A 16,180-nucleotide genomic window follows, 5' to 3' on the forward strand; every position below is an offset into this window, starting at 1 on the left:
TCGAGTTCTCTCAAGCACTTGAGTGCTACAAGGGGAAGGGGTGGATAGGTGTAAATGAAGGTAGTGGTCCTGTGGATGGTAATTTTATATTGATTCGGTGATTAGCCAACCGATAATAAGAGTCCGAATTCGAACCTGGTAAAGAAAAAAGTTACATTCGGTATGAAATACAATTATAGTTACTTTGTCCCCTCTAATTAACGACTTTTTAACTCTGTTGGAATGGCCAAAGAGGCATGTTTCCCTGTCCTATATTCCATACAACCTTCAGAATATGTGAGAGGCAAGTTATGCTGGCGAGCGAACTGCGTCGGCCTCGACACCTGGCAATTCCATTCCAAAGGCAGCTGGGTCTTTCTTGTCCTCTATGCCAAACTCGGTCTGGAGATCTTGACGCAGCGTCACTTCTTTCTCAAAGAGCGTGATGATCAATCCTGGCAGGGAAAACGCCAGACAGACATACCAAACGGTCTGCATTGATCTGGCAAAAACTCGGATGACTTCGGCCTTCACTGCTGGATCGCTGATGGTGTTGAGGAACTCCTGCGTGGCAGACTCGTAGGCTTTCCCGCCAGACAGCTTCTGTGCAACGGCAGCATCGCTCACCATGACAGCGTATTTGGAAGCTTCATTATTAAACACCGCCGCTGGTATCGTGACTCCCCAGATGGCCCCAAACCCACGGACGAAGCTCCACAGGCCGGTCGCGGTCGCCACGTCGCTCTCGTCCAGTGGCGCCTGGACGGCGGGCAGCAGGATACCTGCGAGCATCCCAGCACCAACAGAACATAGCAGCTGGTAGCAGACCCAGGCGGCGTCACTGGAGTTCTCGTCCAGCGTACTGAATAGACCAAAGCCGATGCTCATCGGAATAAACCCAACAAAGTGCAACGGCTTATACCGGCCAGTCTTGGACAGCAGCACGCCGCCCATAATCGCAAAAGGGATAATTCCGGCAAAGGTGGGCAAAGTGTCGACTCCCGAGGCCAAGGGCGATCGGTTTTTGACGGCCTGGAAGTAGATGGGGAGGAAATAGAAGCTCCAGTAGGTGATTGTCGAGTGTAGGAAGGTCAAAATGAGAGCAGCGGACGAAGTGCGATTCGAGACAATCTTGCGTGGGAACGACGGTTCTGGGGCGAACTTGGGCGTCCACTCAAATCCAGTCCAGATAAACAGACCGATGAATCCCAAGATCAGAGCTACCAGGATCCGGTAGCTGCTCCAGCTGTAAACTGTACCCCCCCACGTCAAGGCCAAGATCATGGCGGCCATGGCCGCAATAAATATCATGTTGCCTACAAAGTCGATGCGGCTCACACGCTGCTTCCAGGTCTGGTCGCGACGGTAATTCAGACGCAGAAAGAAGTAGAGCGCAACAAGTGCCGCTGGGGATGAATTAGCTTTGGACCGATGCGCAGTAGCAGCTGCTTGGAACGAACATACCTCCTCCCACTGGAACATTGATATAGAAGACCCAACGCCAGGTAGTCTTGCTTGCAATCAGGCCGCCCAACAGCGGGCCCAGCGCCGCTCCGAGAGTGCTAAACATGAGCACCACCGACATGTACTTGCCTCGTTCGCGGAGTGGGACCAGGTCCTGGACAACTGTCTCAATGAGCAGACTGATGCCGCCACCCCCGAGGCCCTGTATGGTACGTGAGGCAATCAACATGGCCATGGAGCTCGAGCCGCCCGACAAGCCGCTGCCCAAGACGAAGATTGCCACCGAGGCCAGTAACATCGAGCGACGGCCAAAAATGTTGCTCATCTGGGCATAGAGAGGAAGGGTCGCAACGGAGGCGAGGAAATAGGCATCGGCAATCCAGAGGGACGAGCTGCCACCCCCGAGTGCGGCGGTGATGGTTGGCAGGGCATTGGTGATGATTGTGCCTTCGATCGTGGTGAGCAGACCGGTGACAGACAGCGTGGTTAAGATGGCGTAGAAACGCCAGGACTTGGGAAAGTTGGGCTTCTTGTTGCCTGCTGGTGTTTGATCGGCTGGAAATACCGCGTCTCCAGGCTGCTCCTTTTGCTTGCCCTGGTCTGACCGGCTGTTCGTGGATGGCATGGTTGTAAAATTCAAGAAGAGATCAAATCGCTTGGTTGATGACCATGAAGCTCAGGAATGGAAGGAATGGATGCAGGAGTCGATGTTTAAAAGGGTTGGAAAATAGGAGATGCAGTTGACAGGTTCAATGTTGATTTCTAATGCTGGACAGGGATTATGTCAACCCTGCAGGCTCATTCTTTGTTCACCCGGACGATTTCGTCCGTTGGGCATGCTCTTTCTTTTCCGCAACTTGCAGGCCAATTAGATGGAAACACTTCCAAGGTTGTAATTGCCACTGATTCGACGAATGATTCTAGACTCAGACATCCATGGATATTGATGGGTGACTCAGGGTTAGGGTTCGGATTAGGGCTATGAATATGGATCAAAAGGGGCTCTTTTCGATCGAGTGATTCGGCATATAAATGACAGACCCCTGCCGAAATCAATCACAGACCTTGCCGATATTCGGGATTGACTTTCGGCGTTGGTGTTGATAGAACAAGCGTCAAGAGAGCAAAGACAATGCGCTGGAAGATGAACTACTTGGAAGCCCTCAGGCAGACACACAATCCGCGTTTCAAAACAGATCCTCTGGTTCAGCCTTAAGATTGTTGCCATGAGCGTCCCTCTTCTAGATGCGTCCCAGCTCGGAGCCGGAGACGAGGCTCGTAAGCGTTTTCTCGACCATCTCCTCCAGAGCTTTCACGACTACGGATTCGTCAGGTTGATCAACCATGGCGTCCCATCAGACCGCGTGCAGGAGATGTTTGGCTGGGTACGCTTTGTTTTCAAATATTCTCTCCAACGAACTCAACCCACTAACAACTGGCCAGGCAAAGAGGATTTTCGAACTCAACAAAGAGCGCAAGCTGGCATGCGAGAACATTGCTGATGGGAGCCCCCAGCGAGGTTACAGTGCGATAGGTGCGGAAAAGACGGCCGCATTGTTCGGCCACTTGGTAGGCCATGATGTCGACGCAAACTTGTACGATGCGAGAGTAAGTCCGCTGCTTCGTCTTTTACAGTTGGTAGACCGGGGCTCATACAACGTTGCAGGAGCACTTTGACTGCGGGTCTCCCAATGATGCAGAATACGCCAACCGATGGCCAGAGGACCTCCCCGGATTTCAACCGGCGATGGAATCATTTTACGCACTCATGGCAGATTGCACGCGAACCCTGATCGCGGCGCTGGAAGAAGCTCTCCATGTCCCACAGGGTACACTGAACGGGAATATCTCATCAAAGACGCATAGTGCCAGTGAGCTGAGGCTGAACCACTACCCCCCAATTGCGATGAACACGCTTCGAACCGGCCAGGTGTCGCGAATCTGGCTGCACTTCGACCTGGGCGTGATTACATTGCTGTTCGCGAGCTCGGTGGGAGGGCTGGAGGTGGAAGATCGCAACGCGCCGGCCCAGCAGACCTTTATCGCTGTAAACCCGGAAAGCGAGGCCGAGCTTGTTGTAAATATCAGTGAGACGTTGCAACGCTGGACCAACGACGAGTTACGCGCTGGCTTGCATCGAGTGAGCTTCCCTACCCAACTCGATCAGAACGGAGGCGATGTCGAGATCCCTGCTCGGTATAGCATCGCCTATTTCTGCAAGGCAGATAGACAGGCATCGCTGGGTTCACTCCCAGCTTTCACCAGGGGAACCAAGCCGCTGTATCCCGATATTACGGCTCTGGAATACCACCGCTCTCGGCTGCAGACGGCCTACTAAATCGGCTGCGAGAAACCGTCATTGTCTCTCCAATCGTTTGTTCTTAGGTTTTTATACAGTGCAAATTGAAGCTCTCTCTACTGTCATTAATGTGGTTCAAAATATTCAGTCTTGTTGATTGGTATTATTATAACTATTTACATGCGATGGGTAGTAGCTGTCTCCTTGAGAGCACGAATGATCTTTCCCCGAACAGCCCCTTCTTCCAGCACCTCCAAGCCCCTCGCAGTAGAGCCGCCTGGGGTGGTGACACGTGTGCGGATAGTAGCTGGATGAGCCTCAGATAATGCCAACTGCGCTGCACCAGCCATGGTCTGAGCAGCAATCTGTACAGCCTGGTCATGCCCGAGTCCCAACGCAACGCCACCGTCAATTGCCGCTGCAAGCATTAGTGCAAAGAATGCCGTCGCCGATGCACCTAATGCCGTTGCTGCTGGGATTTGAGAGGCGTTGACGTGAACCACGCTTCCGATTGTCTTCAGGAGTGCCACGGCGGAGGCGAGAGTTTCACCCGGCATCGGCGTGGAGCATTCGCCAATGATGGTGACAGAGGCGTCGACGGCGGCAGCTACGTTGGTCGTTGCTCGTATGATGTGGCATCGCCCTTCTGGCCCTCGATCTTTGCTGCTTCCGTAAAGAGTCCGCTCGATATCGTCCAATGAGACACCACCCAGCATGCTGATCAACAGCTTTCCGGTCAAAGACGCGGCCATTCCATGAGTCCCAAGAACCACAGATGCCTGGGAGGGCGGACAGGTTAGAATAATCACATCCGCTTGTCTCACGCCCTCTACATGGTTGTCAATCACATATTGCACATGGTGGCGGTTCTTATTGGGAAGCATTGTAGCAACGCGCGTTTGCTGAGATGCTGTCTGGACGCAGATCAAAATGCGGTTCACCAGAGTCTCCGACTGCTGTGACGCCAGTAATCCAGCCACAATTGCAGAACCTAGATTGCCTATCTATAGTTTGTGTGACGTCTCAATAAGCCTATTCTAATGATAATCCTAAGCTTGGGAGAAGAGGAAGGGAAGGCCTAAGTTACAAACAAGTTGGTTGATAGGATCTTACAATTCTGCCTTTTTAGACCGCTTTCCCCATAAGGCCTCCATCCCATGACAGAGTGTATTTGGAGAGCCTCAAGGCTCAGCGCCAGTTTTCCCCTTTCTTCTTCTTCTTCACACTTAGTTTTCTTCGTCGATACTGCTACGCTTAGAAAGGAAGTTGTTTCTGGGCCTTGAGCGTCCATCACAGTTTGTACTCAGCCATGGCGTAGCTCAGGGTTACGGCTAGAAAAAGTTTCGGGAGCTAAGATAAATATGGCTAGCTTCATTCATGGATCAGGGGAAATCAATTTTAAAAGTCTTTTTTATTTGTATCTCAGTCATAGTTATTTTTGAGTAAATATTTTCACTCTAACATATTCCTCTTATCCTCAATTATATCTCATTCTTCTGATAACTCAATATCTCTGGAGTTAGGAGAGCAATTGCACTTTTTCCCCTTCTATCTTCGTATCCTTACAAACTGGCGGGTAATTCTTTGCACTGATCATGGATCATGCTATACTCGCCATAATCTTCCCCAACATCTTCTTCAAAAACATCATATTAAACAACCACAACGACGGGAAATCGAACAGTATCCAGACTATCAATTGATTGCAAATAACTTAGATGAAGTGATATATCCTACAGATGGAATTACCAAGATCAATGATCTTCCGACCATACGAGGTTTTCTCTGTCATATAGAAACCTATTCCTATCGATCTCGCAATATTGATCGTATACGACAGCATTATAACTAGGCACATGGATGGCGCAAAAGTCAAGGAATAATGCCTTGGAATCATGCACATCTTCAAACATTATTTCAGGAAAAGGAACAAATTCGTTACTTTACCGTAGTACCAGCTAATCTATTCTCCTTACCACGTGTCTCTCCATTTATCACATCTACTCTTACTACAAATGATCTACCTTCTTTGGATACTCTTCTCCAGGAATACCACACATTTCAAACTTAGAACTCTGTGTCATATACTGTGAATGACAGTCAGCATATCTCTGAAATTACTCCATGGTTACGAACCACTGGTATTCATGTTCACCTTACTGGATTAGATCTAGAAATGGTGGGAGATCTTTATCGACTTCCCAATCATGATGAGATAAGATTAGATCTCATCTGCGCCAGCGTGGACCGAATCTGGAGATAGACAGAACAGCTACTACATCACAACCCTGTTAGTGACATCCCACGGCTAAGTCGCTACAATGCTCGACTTCTCAATACCTTTGCGCGAGGAGAGATCTCGCAGAATCCTATCCAGCCTCTCCAGAATCCTCAGAGTCGCTCTCGGTACATTCAGACCTGGCAGAGGTTGATCTGTTATTGGAGTCGAGTAATGGATGACCAGCTCCTTCCTAATCCTTTATTTCTGCCAACAGAGGGTCAGAAGTCTACCTGGGATGACGTGATCACTACTGCTAAGAATCTAAGTCACCAACAAGAATTAGAGCAGAATAATGATGAGGCTCTCCATCAACTCCAGCAGGAGATGGATAAACAAACCCTTGCATTTTGCCTTGAGATTATCCAACAGTCAGTCTCTTTGCGAGCCTTTAACTCTATCCTGGTCTCCTTTGCAGCACTTTTATTCTAGATACCAGATAAGAAACAGTGGATGACAGTTAGCAACTACACCTCCTTTCTCTCACAACTAATCTATAACTGTCAGATCTGGATCCTAGCCCTTTCTATCCTAGAACAACAGAACCATCCTACTCAGGATCTTGGAGATATTATTATTAGACACCGCGATCGATGGCTACTCAATGATACCAAGGGACCCGTGGCGGAGCTACTGGAGAATCGACTGTATGCATTCCGGATTGCAATGAGTGAGGTCCCCCCTGCTCAAGTACGATGGGATCGAGAGGGCCAAGTCATTACATTCCAAGATGTAAGTCTGTCCTTGTTGGAACTCTCTCGACTGATCCGCGAGGGCATCTCTACCGCGCAGGCCATCTTCGAGCAAGAGTTGTGTTTATCCGGCCCAGCACGGCCGGCTACTGAGATCCCTCAATTTGATCTTAGTAATCTGATGGATAACTGGGATGCTACACAAGCTGGTGCATCCTTTCTCACAGATTCTCGCAATCATGCCTACGTAGTACCCTATCAGGACTGGCTCTTCCATCGAGTCAGTCAGGATGCAGTTCTGTTTCCAATCTTTTGGGAGTTGGGTGTTGATCAGACCTGGCGGATCTCACCCAAGATGGTAGAACAGTACGAAGCAACTATCCAGCGATTCCTAGAGGCTTTACTCGTCCCCTTCTTTATTGGATCTGGCCAGCAAGCGCGACGCACTGAGTTCCTAGGAATTCGATGGCGCAACACCCTCCTGCATACTCGCGATCTCTTCCTCCATGATGGTCAAATGCTCTTTATTCTGGATTATCATAAGAGTCGTCATCGTACTAATGCCTCTCGATGGCCCGCCCGGTTTCTTCTCCCAGAAGTAGGACACTTAGTTACGCAGTTTCTCATCTTAATTATGCCCTTCCGACAGTGGTTACAGCACCAGGTGCAAACTATGCATTCTTCCACATCCACTCCACTCTGTGACTACCTGTGGGCCTCTACGACAAAGCCTTGGTCTGATAATCATCTTACGCGGACCGTGATCCGGACTGGAGAGCAGATCCTTGGTAAGAAGATTCATATTCGAGCCTGGCGCCAGATCACTGTTGGGATTGCCATTAAGAAGTTTAGAACTCTTGCGTCACAGTTTATTGAGGATTCTCTTGATAATGAAGATGACCTTATAGAGGATCACAATGGCAGTATGGCTGCGGTATTCCATTATCAGGCTGCACATACACCTCATACTGGGAATCAGATCTATGGAGGGACCATCAATTTTCGAGCCGGTCTCACCGATGCTGGTCTTCAAGAATTCCGCCAAGCTAGCGAGATCTGGCATCAATTAATCAAACAGCCCTCGCAGTACTCTACACCTAGCTTATTAAAAAGACGACTGCCTGCTGTATTCACTCAGTCCTTGCAACCAGCCAACGTCAATATAGAGTGGGAATGGGATGAGAGTCCTTCCAAGCGAGTGCGGAGTGAGGCAACTGAGTCCACACTAGTTCAACGATTTCATCGTTGCCACGAACCACGACAGAGTCAACAGCGCTGGACTATGGAGCAGGCGCAGACCATTCTAAAGCGCATGTATGGACCAGAAGCGCAGTATCGAACCAGTAATCAGCAACAAGCCTTGCAGTATATCATCCAGGGTTTTAGTCAAGTGGTTGCAGTTCTTCGAACAAATGAGGGCAAGAGCCTACTCTATCTTCTGCCCTGCCAGCTTCCTGGTGCACGAACAACCGTGGTAGTGCTCCCTTTATTGGTCCTCAAGCAGGACATGCTCCTTCGATGTCAGAATGCTGGAATTAAGGTGACCATCTGGAATCAGCAGGATGAATCCAGGCACCTTGGATCGAGTCCACTGATCCTAGTAAGCGCTGAGCAGGCAGTACATATCAACTTCCGAACCTTTCTTCTTCGGCTACAGCTTGCCAATCAACTTGATCGTGTTGTATTTGATGAGTGTCATCTGACTCTGACCGCCTCTTCTTACCGCAAGGGACTGGCCTTGCTTCCTACGTTACGCGATATTCAGTGTCAGATGGTCTTCCTCACTGGCACGCTACCACCAGTCATGATGGCAGAATTTGAGCAAACCATGCTACTCTCTCAGGCACGATTGATCCGTAGCCTCACCACTCGCCGTGATCTATCCTATCAGGTCGTTTCCTGCCCTATGGATCAGGACTTCTTCAAGTTTGCAATTCCTTGGATCCAGCAAGAGCGTACCCAACTAGACTCTCAAGAGCGTGCAATTCTCTACTGCCAAACCCAAGCGATTACAGAGAAAGTGGCTACGATTCTTGCATGTCCCTTCTACCATGCTGATTCTGGGACTCGTGAAGAGAAGGCGCAAACCCTCGAGACGTGGCGTAATGGAAATCCAAATTGGATTGTTGCCACTTCTGCCTTTGGAATGGGAATTGATCATCCACGAGTCCGCCTTGTTATCCATCTTGGAGCTCCATCCAGTCTCATTGAGTTTACGCAGGAGGTAGGCCGCCTAGGACGTGACCAACAGGGCGGTCGTTCTATTACCTTACTCCCTCCCTCATGGAGTATTACCAAGTCGAGCCGACCAGGCCATATGATCTCGTCTGATGTACAGGCTATGCATGCTGTTTTAGATCAGCCGAACTGTCGAGTCGCTGCGATGAGCTCCTTCCTCGATGGGGCTGCAGTGGCCTGCAGCGCGCCTGATCCTCTCTGTGATCAATGTCGCTTCCGTCAAGAGAATCCTGAATCTTCTTCGACTGATCCTACTACGACCTGCTCGCCTAATCCAGAGGAGAACGTCGACTGCGATCTGACTATTGGGTCTCAGATGCGAATCCAGCAGATCCAGCAGGAGAGCCAGCAATTACAGCAGTATGAGGATTCCCTAACCAAAATAGCCGATTGTCTTTGGACCAAATACAATCAGGGTTCGGGTTAGGGTTATGTTTTTACTAACAAGGTCGGACCCCGGATACAATCAGCTTTGGACCCCAATTACAATCAACCTTTGACCTCTAAATCGCACCAAACTTGAGACCATGTATTATTGCACCATGGCTTTCCATAATCCCGTAATCTGAACATGATTGACCGTGTCGATATCCCGTACAAGGATAGCAAAGTGGACGGGTAGTTTTGTGACTTTTCTTGTTAGGGTATACCAGGAGTAGTCAAAATAAGATGTGGTCCGTGCCCAGTGAAATAGGGGCACGTTTCTGACCACAATAAATTAACTCCTAAATCCATTCCTGTACCTTTGATCTATTTAATTTTGACACACAGTCTTCATATTCTATCTTTATTACATATCTCATCATGGCCAACCCTATTGCCTTCCAGAATCTATATTTTGAGCGACTAACCGATTTTCCAACAACGGTAGTATGTCGCGAATGCCGTTACAGTGTATGGCCGAGCCAGATTGAGAGTCATTTACAGCATGCCCACCGTTATCTATCATCTACGCTCCGGAAACAGCTTGCTGAGGAGGTTCGCAGCTGGCCAGATATTGCCATTAATCCAATTGAATTGGATATTCCACCAACCCGAATTCGGGCTATTCCCCAGCTCATTGGTCCATTGAATGGTTGGCAGTGCCAGTTATCACCTGAATTATGTTGGTATGTATGTCCAAGTATAGCTACAATGCGTCAACATTGGTTAAAACAGCATGGCTGGAGTCGCACTTTCCAAAGAGGTCAACCAACAAGATCTACTATGCGCGTTATCCAAGAGCAGCAGAAACTAGCATGTCGACCAGTACAATGCCAGCGACTATTCCTATAGAAGACTGGATCCCAGTATTTTGCAATTATTGATCACCATGATGTTGAGGATGAGCGGGATAGGATGGATGAGGCCAATTCTATCTCATTACCCAATGCTGCGATATTCTGGGAGCAAGCTAACGCTAAATTTGCTGAGTTTGAGAAGAAGCTGGTGGAGAAGATCGCCCAAGGACACGTGGATGAGGCCAATCCATGGCTCCGTCGAACTGGATGGTTGCCATATTTAAAACCGTTCACATTCCATGCGCTGCAGGCATTCATCGAGGCGCCTGAGCCACCCAGTGAGGATGAGAACCAAAGCACCGCCATCCCCGATACCAAAACAGCAGAGAAATGTGCCGCGTGGGCAGTATGGAGCGCCATGGGGGAAGTGGGACGACTCAGCCAGCTATCCGTGTTACACATGGGTGTATTTGTCCGCATGGAAGCTATTTGTTCTGAGAGGAATCAGACGCGGTATCAGCCACTGGAGGCATATCAGGATGCCAACGCTGTGACGGATCGAGTATGTCCGTGGCAGCAGATCTTGATGTTTTTTTAGCGAACGCAGCAGCAGTCTGAGTCCCAAGAGCGTCAACCCCAATATCGCTTTACACGATGGCAGAAAGAGGCATGGAAACGATTGGTGCAGATTGCATAACCTCGAGTCTATCCGCCCAATATGGGACAATCGATTGTAGTTCGACCAGGAGAACGTCGTCCATGGGAGTCCCGTTCCATTCCCAGTTTGCCGCCGTCATCCGGGGAATCCAGGGTTGAGACCATGGCACCACAACGTGTCAGACCCCGTGGTGAGGAAGAGATGTCAGATCGGAGCAGGGACCGGTTGGAGGGTGATGCAGACCCAGAGGAGGTTGATCCCAGAGAGGATGACGACGAGGAGTACGACGAGGAGAACAAGGAGGAGGAGGAGGTGCCCCCATTAACACCGATCCAGCAGGCATGTTTGGACTTTTGCATCGAGCTATTGAACCAGCGGATTGTCCGTCGCGAGTACGACAGCGCGTTGATCTGTGCCACTGCGATCTTGGGAGCTTGAGAGGATGGTTGGCGCACCTCCAATGACTACCCACCCATTTTATCCAAGCTGATCAAGCTGGCCCGTTTCATGGTAGTCCGGAAGGCTATTGAATTAAGTGCTGTGCCTAAAGGCGATGAACTATAGAGTTCTATGAATGATGCAGACTGGGACAGTACAGATAGAGGATTACTGTCCCATTCCCATTCCTACACTAACCAGAAAGGCTGTTTGCAGTGGGTGACATAGATGGTTGACACATTTATGATCCGCGGTTCACAGAGTCTGATGCAGTGGATGTTGGATCTCCGTATATACGGATTGAAGATCCATTACAACACCACGACAGAGGGCCACGTGGGCTGGCAGAACCACGACGAGCTATTATATAAAGACTTGCAGTTTACCATGAGCGAGTTTCGAGGCATGGTGGATCGGACGACCCGCGAGGCATGGCGGATCTTGATGGAGGATTTGCTGCAATGTTCACCCGAGGATGCGCCAGCAATTCCATGGGATTGGCTATATGACAATCCAGTCAATGAGGATTTCCGCTAGAGCTTTTTACAGGATTCGCGCACCACGTGGCCCGTGGATGGGACGAGCTGGTTATAGCAGCATATTCAGCGTCATCCCGCACTCCGTCGCAAATTCATGCACGCGGACGAACAGAGTATCTAGCGGGTTCAATGGCAGGCATTTCATTGACGGATTACAGCGTTTTTGGAGAAGCTTATTGCTTGTACGCAGTTCACATGGGGCCAACCCGCTCGTGCTCCCGAGCTGTTGAGTATCTGTCATGAGAATAGCCAGGCCGGTGGGATCCGCAACGTATTTATCGAGGATGGGCTCGTGGTGCTGGTGACCAAGTACCACAAGGGTTACCAGATGAGTGGCGATATCAAAATCATCCAATGATACGTGCCCCGTGAGGTGGGGGAGCTATTGGTGTGGTATTTATGGCTAGTGTTGCCGTTTTAACGGCGGATAGATACTATCTTGTATGGACGCGAGGAGATCCATTCCCATTTATGGGCATCCCAGCCCGGCCAACCCATATGGTCATCAGAACGATTGCGACAGATTTTGAAGCGGGAGAGTGCCATTGGGTTGGGTGGACGCACGTTGACCATGGCATCGTATCAAGAGGTGGCCATCGCCATCAGCCATCGATTCATGCGGAACAGCCGTGCGTTTACGCGCAGTGCCGCGGACGAGGCCAAGGCGGACGAGGAGGAGGACGAGATCATGGGCCACGTTGCGGACGAGCAGGCCACCCACAGTCCCAACACCGCCAGCAATATATATGCGCGGGAGTGGACGGAACGAGTGGGAGAAGTGGCAGAACGACGATTACAATTCTGGCAAAGCAGTCAGGAGTGGCATCAGTTTTTAGGATTCCAGTCCACCATGCGGAAGCTGCGCGAGGATCAGACTACTCCATTTCAAGACAGTGCCGAGAACCGTTGGGTGGAATGGTGGAAAGCCATCCGAGTAGCTGATCCCATCCAGGCGTTACAGGAGATGATGGGTAAGCAGGTCATATTCCGTGGCAATTAGCAGGCGGTAATCTAGGCGATTGTGCAGTAACAGAGTCCCATCATTGTGATTATGCCCACGGGAGCCGGTAAGAGTTTGTTATTCATGCTACCCGCATAGATCGGTCGCGGAGGCACCATGATTGTCGTGATTCCACTGGTGGTATTGCGAGAGGATATCCAGCAATGTTGCCAGCGGCTAGGGATCTCGTGCGTGGAGTGGAACTCCCGACGTCCTGTTGATGGTGCATCCATTGTCTTAGTCACCCCCGAGTCCACCGTGACCGAGACATTCCAGACATTTATCAACCGCAAGCAGTGGACCAAGGAGCTTGATTGGATTGTGATTGATGAGTGCCACATGATATTGCAGGAGGGATACCAGTTCCAAAAAGAGATGGCGCAGTTAGGGAAGTTGGTCCAGGCGTAGACGCAGATGGTATTGTTAACAGCAATGTTACCCCATGAGAGCGAAGCCACATTGTGTGAGCAGATGTATTTTAAGCCTAGCACCACCTAATGGTTCTATAGTCGGACTAGCCACATCAATATGATTTACGTGGTCCAGATTATTGGCAAGAAGGAGATGAAGCGGGAGATGATTGAGCGGTTGATGATGGAGTGGATTGAAGAACAAGCGGAGAAGTTCCGGTGACGAGAGGATCCATGTAAGATGGTCATCTACAGTCACTCACGAGGGTCAACAGTCGAGATTGCCCACCAGCTGCAGTGTCCAGCGTACCACAGTAAAACTGTGGATCGCCGCGGGGTGTTAGCATCATTCTGCCAGCAGAAGCAAGGGGTGATGGTGGCCACCAGCGCATTGGGAATGGGGATCGACATCCCCGATATCCAGATGGTCGTCCACGTTGGACCAACCCGGACGCTGTTGGATTATGGACAAGAGAGTGGGCGCGCTGGACGAGATGGACGGCCTAGTCTGGCGGTCATGTTGATCGATGGCAGTGGACAGGGTGTGGGATATCCCGAAGTCGTGGATGAGCGAGTGCGTCAGTACATCGACGGTAGATGTCGGCGACGGACATTGGATCGATACTTGGACGGGATGGTGGATGGGTATGAATGGGAGCAGTGTGAGGAAGGGGAGGCCCCATGCGATCAGTGTCGTGGCGCCACACCGGTGTCAAAGGTCGACGTTGATGGCGAGGAAGAGGATCCTAGTGATCTGGAGGGGATGGAGGAGGCAGATGATAATCACAAGGATAATAAGAGGCAGCACCGGCCACCACAAGGACACAAGCGCGTGAGATCCCATCCCGTCATGGAGTTGGCGGCCAAACAACACGCCAGCTCCACGTTTCCATCCATTTCATATTACCAGGCTCCCGTTCAACGGCAGATGCAGCAAGTGGAAGACAATGGATGGGAGATTGAGTCAATTTGGGACCAGTTTGACTAGTGGGCGGGACAATGCCGGATCTGTGAGTTGGAACACCAGCCCAACAATCATTCCATTGATGAGTGTTCCCATCCCCACGCCCACAAGGCACAGCAGTGGGCGCAGGTGATCACTGCACGAATTACCAGCCAGTCACGGGGAAAGGGACGCAGTGGGTACGAGCCATACGCAGCATGTTTCCACTGTCATTCCCCCCAGTGGATTTGCCAGCGCTGGGAGAGTAATGGATCTGGAGGTTATCAGAGTACGCAGAAGCCATGTCAGTATGAATTCATTGCCGTCCAGGTGATGGCCCAGCTGCTGCATGGACGATTCCAATCCGTGATCCAAGCCGCGTGGGGTCGACGTTTGGCCCAGTTATCACCCCCCATCGAGATGCAGGATATGGCGCGGTTGGTTGGATATTTCCAGCGGCGGTTTGGTGATCGAGGCGAGGAGCGAAGTGGATTGGTGGTGGAGATGAATTGGATGTGTGAATTTGTGGAGCAAGAATTGCAGAGAGATGATGATCGATGTAGCGAGTAGAAACTCACAGCGTTATTGTAGAGTGATTGGAAAGAACGATATAGATGAGAAGAAACATTATAGGATTAGTAACATAGAAGAGAGAGCAAAGCGTGGCCAGAATCGAGCGAGTTGATAAGAGAGAGAGAGAGAGAGAGTTATCTCATTTGATTATCACGTATGAAGTAGGGTTTTGAAGGTCACGTGTTCGAGAGCCAGTAGTGGATTCCACTAGTTTCGCTGGTTCCGCTGGTGTGGCTGGTTTTATAAGCAAGTTGCCAGTCGCCGGCAGAGCAAGTTGACAGTTGGTGGTTTAGAAAAGTCAACAATTAACGATTGGGCACGTTGACAGTTGGTGGTTTAATCATTTGACAGTTGGTTGGGCAAGTTGACAGTTGGTGGTCAAGAAAGTTGACAGTTGACGATTGAGCAAGTTGACAGTTGGTGGTTTAGCAAGGTACCAGATGGTTCAGGAAGTAATCCAGCAAGCCAGTTGGCAGTTCAGCAAATTGACAGTTGGCGGGATGGCCGGTCAGCCAGGAAGCCCGTTGATGATTGAGCGCGTTAGCCAGTTAATAGTGGAACGAGGGAGCCACTTGACAGTTGGCGGTTAACCAAGTTGGCAGTTGGTAGTTGAGCCAGTTGACAGTTGGTGGTTGAGCCAGTGGACAGTTGGCGGTTCACCGAGTTGCCAGATGGCGGTTGAGCCGTTTGACAGTTGACAGTTGACAGTTGACAGTTGGCGGTTGACCGTTGACCGTTGACAGTTGACGATTGAGCAAATGGGCCATTGACAGTTGGCGGTTGAGCAAGTGGGCCGTTGACAGTTTGACAGTTGGTAGTTGAGCCAGTTGACAGTTGGCGGTTAACCAAGTTGGCAGTTGGTAGTTGAGCCAGTTAACAGTTGGCAGTTGGTAGTTGAGCCAGTTAACAGTTGGCAGTTGGTAGTTGAGCCAGTTAACAGTTGACAATTGAGTAGGTTCACAGTTGGTGGTTGAGCAAGTTGCCAGTTGTCGGCAGAGCCAGTGGACAGTTGGCGGTTCACCAAGTTGCCAGATGGCGGTTGATCCAATTGCCAGTTGCTAGTTACCAGTTGACAGTTGGCGGTTGAGCAAGTGGGCCGTTGACGGTTAGTCAAGTTGACAGTTGGCGGTTTTGAGCACGTTTCCAGTTGAGCAAGTTGACAGTTGGTGGTTGAGGAAGTTGACAGCTGTCGGCAGAGCCAGTGGACAGTTGGCGGTTCACCAAGTTGCCAGATGTCGGTTGAGCCGTTTGACAGTTGACAGTTGACAGTTGACAGTTGGCGGTTGAGCAAGTGGGCCGTTGGTGGTTGAGCCAGTCGGCAGCTGGTAGTTAAGCAAGTTGATAATTGGTAGTTGAGAAAGTCGACAGTTGGTCGAGAAAGTTGCCGGATAGCGGTGAAGCCCGTTGACAGTTGCCAGATAGCGGTTAAGCCAGTTGACAGTTGGTGGT

At 50.2% G+C, this 16,180-nt stretch overlaps 8 protein-coding genes across 8 annotated transcripts, besides 2 other annotated features; 6 read left to right on the plus strand and 2 right to left on the minus strand.

Annotated features, from left to right (window-relative positions):
• Nucleotides 1–288: 288 nt before the first annotated feature.
• Nucleotides 289–2,068, minus strand: TSTA_023210 (efflux pump antibiotic resistance protein, putative; the record flags this gene model as incomplete). Its single annotated transcript, XM_002484456.1, has 2 exons — nt 289–1,385; nt 1,444–2,068. The coding sequence occupies 2 exons, from the start codon at nt 2,066–2,068 to the stop codon at nt 289–291; spliced, it is 1,722 nt and encodes a 573-aa protein (XP_002484501.1).
• Nucleotides 2,069–2,669: 601 nt separating this feature from the next.
• TSTA_023220 (gibberellin 20-oxidase, putative) lies at nt 2,670–3,781 on the plus strand (the record flags this gene model as incomplete). Its single annotated transcript, XM_002484457.1, has 3 exons — nt 2,670–2,828; nt 2,887–3,051; nt 3,110–3,781. 3 exons carry the CDS (start codon nt 2,670–2,672, stop codon nt 3,779–3,781), a joined length of 996 nt encoding a protein of 331 aa, XP_002484502.1.
• Nucleotides 3,782–3,918: 137 nt separating this feature from the next.
• Nucleotides 3,919–4,901, minus strand: TSTA_023230 (pyrroline-5-carboxylate reductase, putative; the record flags this gene model as incomplete). Its single annotated transcript, XM_002484458.1, has 2 exons — nt 3,919–4,742; nt 4,856–4,901. The coding sequence occupies 2 exons, from the start codon at nt 4,899–4,901 to the stop codon at nt 3,919–3,921; spliced, it is 870 nt and encodes a 289-aa protein (XP_002484503.1).
• Nucleotides 4,902–6,194: 1,293 nt separating this feature from the next.
• On the plus strand, nt 6,195–9,377 carry TSTA_023240 (ATP-dependent DNA helicase, putative; the record flags this gene model as incomplete). Its single annotated transcript, XM_002484459.1, has 2 exons — nt 6,195–6,425; nt 6,528–9,377. 2 exons carry the CDS (start codon nt 6,195–6,197, stop codon nt 9,375–9,377), a joined length of 3,081 nt encoding a protein of 1,026 aa, XP_002484504.1.
• Nucleotides 9,378–9,754: 377 nt separating this feature from the next.
• On the plus strand, nt 9,755–11,266 carry TSTA_023250 (uncharacterized protein; the record flags this gene model as incomplete). The annotated part of the gene is made up of 3 exons (XM_002484460.1): nt 9,755–10,063; nt 10,241–10,736; nt 10,908–11,266. The coding sequence occupies 3 exons, from the start codon at nt 9,755–9,757 to the stop codon at nt 11,264–11,266; spliced, it is 1,164 nt and encodes a 387-aa protein (XP_002484505.1).
• Nucleotides 11,093–11,141: a sequence feature (GA-rich).
• Nucleotides 11,267–11,494: 228 nt separating the features above from the next.
• Nucleotides 11,495–12,163, plus strand: TSTA_023260 (uncharacterized protein; the record flags this gene model as incomplete). Its single annotated transcript, XM_002484461.1, has 3 exons — nt 11,495–11,782; nt 11,864–11,918; nt 11,964–12,163. 3 exons carry the CDS (start codon nt 11,495–11,497, stop codon nt 12,161–12,163), a joined length of 543 nt encoding a protein of 180 aa, XP_002484506.1.
• Nucleotides 12,164–12,376: 213 nt separating this feature from the next.
• Nucleotides 12,377–13,213, plus strand: TSTA_023270 (uncharacterized protein; the record flags this gene model as incomplete). The annotated part of the gene is made up of 2 exons (XM_002484462.1): nt 12,377–12,784; nt 12,905–13,213. The coding sequence occupies 2 exons, from the start codon at nt 12,377–12,379 to the stop codon at nt 13,211–13,213; spliced, it is 717 nt and encodes a 238-aa protein (XP_002484507.1).
• A 120-nt stretch (nt 13,214–13,333) lies between these two features.
• TSTA_023280 (DNA helicase recq1, putative) lies at nt 13,334–14,728 on the plus strand (the record flags this gene model as incomplete). The annotated part of the gene is made up of 3 exons (XM_002484463.1): nt 13,334–13,434; nt 13,471–14,047; nt 14,204–14,728. The coding sequence occupies 3 exons, from the start codon at nt 13,334–13,336 to the stop codon at nt 14,726–14,728; spliced, it is 1,203 nt and encodes a 400-aa protein (XP_002484508.1).
• Nucleotides 14,729–14,845: 117 nt separating this feature from the next.
• Nucleotides 14,846–14,865: a microsatellite.
• The last annotated feature ends 1,315 nt before the right edge of the window (nt 14,866–16,180 follow it).

Source organism: Talaromyces stipitatus, genomic scaffold (assembly GCF_000003125.1).
Source record: "Talaromyces stipitatus ATCC 10500 scf_1105507295549 genomic scaffold, whole genome shotgun sequence".
NCBI lineage: Eukaryota > Fungi > Ascomycota > Eurotiomycetes > Eurotiales > Trichocomaceae > Talaromyces > Talaromyces stipitatus.